This window comes from Nylanderia fulva, unplaced genomic scaffold, assembly GCF_048542155.1.
Source record: "Nylanderia fulva isolate GAGA-0341 unplaced genomic scaffold, ASM4854215v1 Scaffold112, whole genome shotgun sequence".
NCBI lineage: Eukaryota > Metazoa > Arthropoda > Insecta > Hymenoptera > Formicidae > Nylanderia > Nylanderia fulva.
In genome coordinates, this window is record NW_028189324.1 from 385,669 (window position 1) to 394,119 (window position 8,451).

The 8,451-nt window shown below is 48.9% G+C and overlaps 1 protein-coding gene across 1 annotated transcript; it reads left to right on the forward strand.

Annotated features, from left to right (window-relative positions):
- The first annotated feature begins 805 nt into the window (after positions 1-805).
- Positions 806-3,077, forward strand: LOC146724884 (uncharacterized). The gene has a single exon (XM_085488526.1). It carries the CDS (start codon positions 1,004-1,006, stop codon positions 2,972-2,974), a length of 1,971 nt encoding a protein of 656 aa, XP_085344652.1. The 5' UTR covers positions 806-1,003; the 3' UTR covers positions 2,975-3,077.
- Positions 3,078-8,451: the final 5,374 nt, after the last annotated feature.

The window sequence follows — 8,451 nt, forward strand, 5'->3', positions numbered from 1 at the left end:
ATAAAAAACTGTCGCCCTTGCCAACTGAAAAAATTAGTCCGCGTAAAGACCAGACAACCCATGGTTCTAACGGACACTCCTGGCACAGCCTTCGATAAAATCTCGATGGACATTATGGGACCGTTACCCGTCACACGGACTAATAACAAATATATACTTACCATACAAGATCTTTTAACAAAATATTCCTTAGCAATCCCTCTGCAACACGCTAACGCGATCGACGTAGCTGACGCGTTCACCAATGAACTAATATGCGTCTTCGGAGCGCCAAAAGCTATTCTAACAGATCAGGGATCGCATTTTCTAAATAGCCTAATGCGTAACATAGCAAAAAGGTTTAAAATTAAGCACTTCAAAACGACGGCTTACCGGCCGCAATCTAATGGCTCAATAGAGCGATCCCACCATGTCTTGTGGGAATACTTAAAGCAATACGTAGATAGAAACAATGATTGGGACAAATACTTAAAACTAGCGTCATTTTCTTATAATACTAGCGTACACGAAGGGACGCGATATACTCCCCATGAATTAGTCTTTGGGAGGATAGCCAAGTTGCCTTCCAATTACCCCGATGTCGCCGACGTTACGGACGAGAGTTACGCTAATTATCTTACAAACCTTTTTAACAAACTGAGTGACGCCCAAGCCGTCGCCCGCGGAAACTTAATAGCCGCTAAACAAAGGTCAAAGGTCTACTACGACCGCCGAGTTAACGCCCAACAGTTTCAAGCGGGAACCTACGTGTACTTATTAAAAGAACCAAATAAAGGCAAATTAAGCAATCAATACACCGGTCCCTATAAAATCATTAGTCTCTTAGGTAATCGTAACGTTAAGTTAGCCATAAGTAGAAATAAGACAAAAATTGTACACGAAGACAAGCTAAAAGCTTCCCCACATCAAGACCCTATCGAGGAAGACCCCCACTCCGGGCCAGACGACTATATCTTGGATGCATCGGCGGAGGACCGGCCAGTAATCGACGAACCTCAGTAGAATGAAGACCTACGCTAGTATCCTAATAGCAGTCTCGCTGTTAGCCATAACCTCTGACGGACTAATAGGTTATGACTGCGGAGGGCATGGTCTAAACATTACTTCACTATCCCTCACGGATATCGGAGAATGTAACCTAGATAACATTGAAGCGGACAAAGAAGAAGTATATATACAACTGCTACAACTGAGCGAATTCGACCACACCATCGGACTCCAATGTAAGGTTGAAATCGATCGAACCATCTACTACTGTGGGATGCACTCACATGTATCCTTGGTGCACAATGGAAGGCGCGAATACATCCGCGAAGTATCGGCAGAAACCTGCAAGAAACTATACAACACCGGAACTATATTCCTGGGAAACAACGGCCTCATCACGGACATCAAGGTGAATACCACCAACCACCGTAGCTTGACCCTTGCAGGAACCACCAGAACCGACGGAACATGCTTCGGAACTCAGTTCAGCGACCCGTTTGGCACTTGGGATAACGTGGTCGTTCAAGCATCTATAAAAATTACCACCCGAAGACTCGAGCTCCCCGTCAGACATAGCACCAATGAAGTAATATTACCCTCCGGTGCTCGATGTCCCGTAGCTGAAGGAGAATGCAACGACGCAGATGGCTCAACCACATATTGGACGGCGCTACCCAGCGATAACTGCCACTTCAATCGCTACGACGTTCTCTACCAAGGCCTAGCGCACCGCCTCTCATCTAAGCCTACACAGAGGGAATCACCGACTATCTACACAGTCACCACGCAAGAAACCACTTTTGCTTTAGCACGAACCACGGAAATAAATGTGTGCGGCTACAGAATTTTGAGGACGGAACATCCCAAACTCTGCATACTCGAGACTCAACCTGGACATACGTTTAAGGGCCACTCCAGAGTCCCAATCGATAACCTCGATATATTTTCCTACGTAAATTCCAAATTCATTTACGTGGAAAAACACTTGAAAACACAATTGACACAATTGTATCAAGACATAATGGAACAAAAATGTGCTTTAGAGAGACAAATTCTACAAAACGCTCTCTCTCTCGCCAGCATCGCCCCGGACGAAATGGCGCATCGAATCATGAAGGCACCAGGCTACACCGCCATTACGGCAGGCGAAGTCCTCCATTTGATCAAATGCGTACCGGTGGAGTGCCGAGTACGACAAGCTGAAAGATGCTACAACGAACTCCCCGTCACCCACCAAAACAAATCCCTCTTCCTGTTGCCAAGATCAAGGATACTTACCAAAACAGGAACACCCAGGGATTGCCACGAACTACTTCCAGCGATGTATCAAGTACACAACATCTGGTATCGTTTAACTCCAAAGCCAGTGGAATCAATGGCGCCGCCGATGATTCAACCACTAACCAAACCACAATGGAGATACGTCAGTCCAGATTCACTCGCCTCCAGCGGCATCTATACCAGCGAAGACCTTGATCGTCTTCGCGACCACATTATGTTTCCCATGGAGAAACCCTCTATGCTCAATACAATTGCTAGAGGAGCAATGGGACAAGAAGTCCCCGCGGGAAGCCTCTCTATGCTAAACCTGTTGGACGAGAAAACCCTCGACCAGCTAGCAGAAAATACGGGAGCCCGCTTGTGGAAAGGATTCGTAAGTTTCGGATCAGCAAGCGCTGGAATCCTCGGAATATTCGTCATCGTCCGTGTCGCCAAACTAATTATCGACACACTGATACATGGCTACGCACTCCATTCCGTATATGGATGGAGTTTGCACCTCCTGGGAGCCGTTTGGACCTCAGTAACAAACGTTTTACTGCACCTCGGAAAACCAGCGGACGAGAACCAGGACAACGGACGAGAGCTAACACCCCTAAATCCCCCTTCGACGACCGAAGTTTTTGCACCCCCGACAGAAAAAGTCCAAAGTGAAGTGCCTATAGACTACAAAGAACTGCGCAACCTCCTCAACGAAGGAGTATAGATCAATGATAAGTTAACAAAATTATACCTTGTAAATTCTACTACTAAGATCGGAAAACGTTGGAACATGGTCCAACATTTTCTTCTAAGGGGGGAGGTGTCACGTCCGGCTTCATTACTAACACCGGGTATGTAAATTTTTTTCCATCTATAAGAAAAAGATCCTAAAACTATCAAACATTATTTGAAAAACGCGCCAAAGCCGGCCATGACGCTTAACTCCGCCTAGAAACTAAGCGTGGCGCTTCGTAGCGCCTAAGGGTCTCCCACCACGGTGAGAGCCCCTACTCCGGAGAGTTCCCCCTCTCCAGGCCGCCGCAGGCCCGAGCCGCCGAAACGAAGGACCTCAGAACAGTCCCGAATTTCGTCAGTTCTCTGCGCGACACCGAACAGTACAGTCGCACTTCTAAATTCTAACTCTGAGTCCAAATTCTAACTCTAATTCTAAAATTCTAACTCTAAGTATAATATCCTAACTCTAAAATCTAAATTCTAAGTCTAAGTCTAAATTCTAAGTTCTAGTTTCAAATCCTGTACTACTATACGAATAAATTAGTGTATTCATGTGTGAAAACTAGTGTTCAGTACTCCTCAAAACTTCCACTCCCGTGATAAAATACGACAGCGTTTAAATCTATCATACGGCATTTGAATTCAGAATAATTTAAACTGTTTTGGAGCGGACCACCGCTCATCACAGTTAGAATTAACATTCTCAGCATTTGCCAAAATAAGGAATTGATAGTGAGGTCCGCCGCATATCAACCCTCCTTATTTGAGTAATCATTCAGAGGATGCATCAAATTCAATATGCCTAAGACGCGACGCGCGGGAAGGAAGAATCAACTACGAAAACTAAACCGACTCTATCGTGAATCAGCGACCGAGGAATACTCTCAATTTCTCGGAGTGGAGTATCAGGCCGATCCTGAATACGAGGACATTTTCAACATTAAAAATAATAAGAGCGACGAACTCCTACAGTGGAAGTGCATACCAATAACGTTCCAACCACGACGCCTGCCGCCGCCAAACATCCCAGTGAACGATCCCTCGCCGCACGCACTACCTCCAAGTACGAGCCGACACGATCAAGAAAGTGCTACTAAAGGTAAGTGAAATTCATGTTAACCTGAGGAATCGCGCGTGTTAGCAAATTCAGAGACGGTTTTACCACGTGGAAGAGAACATTCTAGAAAAATCTCCGACGCATTTTTCCTCTTTTCCATCGTCACTGCGGAAGCTATAAAAAAAGGGTCAGGCTATAAAACTAGGGTCGTCCACTGCACACGGTACAACTCTCGAACTTCTAACACGGAAAAACGCAAATAATTCAATCTTTTAAAAATCTTCGTGTCTCAAGAAATAACTTCGTAAATCCGTACAACAAAGTAGTCATTTAAACAATAAACTATTAAGAACACTCTCGATTTACCAACAGTATACCGACGTACGTTCTTTTATCGACGATCTTACCAACGATTTACCACCGGCTTATACCGACGGCCTTTACCGACGATCGTTACCGATAGTTGCCGACGTTATATCGACGCCACATCGACTCACTTTACCGACATTTACCGACCTCTCGACAACGCCCGGTCTCATCAACCATCTACGAGCGAACAACGCATGATCTTTTAATACAACTAACGTGGCAAGTATAGATGTGCCCAATCCCCTTTAGAGGTGTAACCCCTCTTCCAGGAGTTAATCTCCTAATACCTCTCGAGCCTCCGTATTACTGTCAAGTCGGTATCGGGTACATCCATTTTGAAACTAAAGCCGCTCTTTGTCTTTCATGCTTCGCCGCGTTACCTCGAACTTCTCAATTGTTCTGGACGCGGATCCGGAAACATAGCCTAACCATAGGTGGATTATTAGTTGGGATAGTTTGCGGAACTTGCAGCAACCGCCTCACCCTCTCACGGGCGGGTGACCTATGCGAACTTTGCGAGTCTGTATACGAAGACTACTCGCGTAACCCAGATAGGGTCCCGGCGAGGATAGAAGACGGAACCACGATCATAACTGTAGAATTACAGATAGGCTCCACGCCGTAACTGCTACTTTAAGGGTAACACATTCTTTCCCTTTCCTCCGCATCGTGCAACCTTTGTCGGAAAACCCTTCGTCGTGGGTATCCCCGGAAAAATTTCCGTAATACGACGTTGTCTCGCGCAATAGTTCGAGTACGTGCAACGCGAATCATACACTCGCGAATAACACGCCGCGACTGCGAACGGGACGTAACACAGGCATAATTCACCATCTTTTGGGTCCCAACGTGTACGCTCTGGGTGCGCTTCTTCTCGCGATGAGAACGAGACGCCCCGGGAGTGCGAGGCCGCATCGCGACGCGGCCCATCCTCCCTAGGTCGACGGCCAGGGCCGACCTTCACTTTCATTACGCCTTTAGGTCTCGCGACAAGTCCCAATGACTCGCGTACATGTTAGACTCCTTGGTCCGTGTTTCAAGACGGGTCCTAAGAGTACCCAACGCAGTAGCGTCGCCGACCGGTATCGGTCTCCCGCGAGACCGCGGGAGACGTTCGCAGGCCTGTCGAAGGTGTACCGTACTGTAACCAACAGCGGGCCAGGACCGGGGACGGCGCGAAGTCCGTAACCTCCGAGTACCGTGGCGCGCGCTTGCGACGGTCTCGACGCACCGTGAATAGTGCGGCCTGATACCTTGCGCGTACCGCCGAGCAGCCGGCCGGGCGACCGAGGGTTTGTCGCGTGCCGTTTTACCGGCGACGCGACAAACACCGCACCCGGGCCGTAGACCGACACCCAGCGGGTCGCGACGTTCTACTTGGGGAGAAGTGCACGACGACGAGCGCCGGACATCGGCGCACGGTAGCGTGCCCGCGCGCGAGCCGCAAGGACTCCGCGGGACATCGCCGACCGACGCGAAGCCAGCGCCGCTGACGATGAATTTCCCCGTTCGATCTTTTGGGTTTCTTAGGTTTACCCCTGAACGGTTTCACGTACTCTTGAACTCTCTCTTCAAAGTTCTTTTCAACTTTCCCTCACGGTACTTGTTCGCTATCGGTCTCGTGGTCGTATTTAGCCTTAGATGGAGTTTACCACCCACTTAGAGCTGCACTCTCAAGCAACCCGACTCTAAGGAGAGATCCTCCCGAGGCGCGCACCGGTCGCTACGGGCCTGGCACCCTCTACGGGTAAGTGGCCCCATTCAAGATGGACTTGGACGCGACGCGGCACCTCGGGATAAGCGGATCCTCCCAAACACCACATTTCCCTGCGGCGGAACCGCGGGATTCGGTGCTGGGCTCTTTTCTGTTCGCTCGCCGCTACTAAGGAAATCCTGGTTAGTTTCTTTTCCTCCGCTTAATAATATGCTTAAATTCAGCGGGTAATCTCGCCTGCTCTGGGGTCGTCGCATAGTGAGTTTTCGTAGCCGTTTGCCTCCTCCACGTCGCTCATCGTCGTCTCTCCTCTATAATATATATTATAAGAGGGAGAGAGAGAGAGCGTCGAACGAGAGAGCAGCAGCGGCAGCACACGAAATACGCGAGAAGGCAAATCGCCGGGGCGCTAACCGCACACACACTCGTTGGTGGTAATGGAGACGATATATCGCGGGGTTCGAGATTCTCGGATCTCCCTTCTCTTTTATATACGAAATTCGGGCGGAATCGATTCGACGAGTACACGACGCGGCGCGCCGGTCCCCTTTTTCGCTTTACGAAAATTTCGTTAGCTCGGACACGCGGTCGGCTCGCGATTCAAAACCCTTCTCCGTAAAGAGGTAAAGGATTACGAATGCTCTCTCCGCCGGACGACGACGCGCCGTATATTTCTCCGTAATACCGTTATGTGTGCGGGCAAGGGCGCCTCGGCATAAGACGCGCGAGCGCTATCGCACCGAGAGACGCGGCACAGAGTGCGAGAGCAGTCCGGTCAGTCTGTGTGATGTACGGAGAGGAGAGACGGTGAGACAAGCGCTACCTACTTTCGGGAGACAACGACGCACGCGCCGCACTAGGGAAAGCGGTGCCATTCACCGTCCTGACCTTTTTTTTGGCCGTTTGTTGCTCCCTTCGCGCGCGCTCTTACTCTCATCCCATTTCTCCTCGGCTCTCGCGTACACACACGACTTGGATACACAAACACGCTCCCACTCTTAATTCGCGCAGCATTCTCTGGGCGCGCTTTCGCCAACGTTTTACACGCTTGTGCGCTTCTCCTCCTCATTATTATTATTATTTCGGTGTGTCATTTCAGACGACGCCAGGATTTGCACCGCGGCCGGTCGGCGCGGCACAGACACCTCGGGCGAACGTCCAACGATCGCTCGTACGCCCATTGTAAGCGTTGCACAGGGCACAGGCTACGCGCGCGCCATTCTCTGGCCGCCCGCGTCGTGGCCGTGCGCGCTTTTCGGGCGCAAGCAGTTTAGGGGTACTAAAACGACCCTCAGCCAGGCGTGGTCCGGGAATTTTATCCGTGGACCGCAATGTGCGTTCGAAATGTCGATGTTCATGTGTCCTGTGTCACGTCCGGCCGTATAAATTTTTTCGTTTACTCCAAGTTCCTTAAACGCTATTTGAAAAGCGCGCCAAAGCCGGCCATGACGCTTAACTCCGCCTAGAAACTAAGCGTGGCGCTTCGTAGCGCCTAAGGATCTCCCACCACGGTGAGAGCCCCTACTCCGGAGAGTTCCCCCTCTCCAGGCCGCCGCAGGCCCGAGCCGCCGAAACGAAGGACCTCAGAGCAGTCCCGAATTTTGGCAGTTGTCTGCGCGACACCGAACAGTATAGTCGCACTCCTAAATTCTAACTCTAAGTCCAAATTCTAAATCCTAACTCTAATTCTAAAATTCTAACTCTAAGTATAATATTCTAACTCTAAATTCTAAGTCTAAATCTAAATTCTAATTCTAAGTTTAGTCTCGAATTTTGTACTACTATACGAATAAATCAGTGTATTCATGTGTGAAAACTAGTGTTCAGTATTCTTCAAAACTTCCACTCCCGTGATAAAATACGATAGCGTTTAAATTTGTCATACGGCGTTTGAATTCAGAATAATTCAAACTGTGTTTGGAGCGGACCACCGCTCATCACAGTCAGAATTAACATTCTCAGCATTTGCCAAAATAAGGAATTGATAGTGAGGTCCGCCGCATATCAACCCTCCTTATTTGAGTAATCATTCAGAGGATGCATCAAATTCAATATGCCTAAGACCCGACGCGCAGGAAGGAAGAATCAATTACGAAAACTAAACCGACTTTATCGCGAATCAGCGACCGAGGAATATTCTCAATTCCTCGGAGTGGAATATCAGGCCGATCCTGAATACGAGAACATTTTCAACATTAAAAATAATAACAACGACGAACTCCTACAGTGGAAGTGCATACCAATAACGTTCCAACCACGACGCCTGCCGCCGCCAAACATCCTAGTGAACGACCCTCGCCGCACGCACTACCTCCAAAAAGGAAAG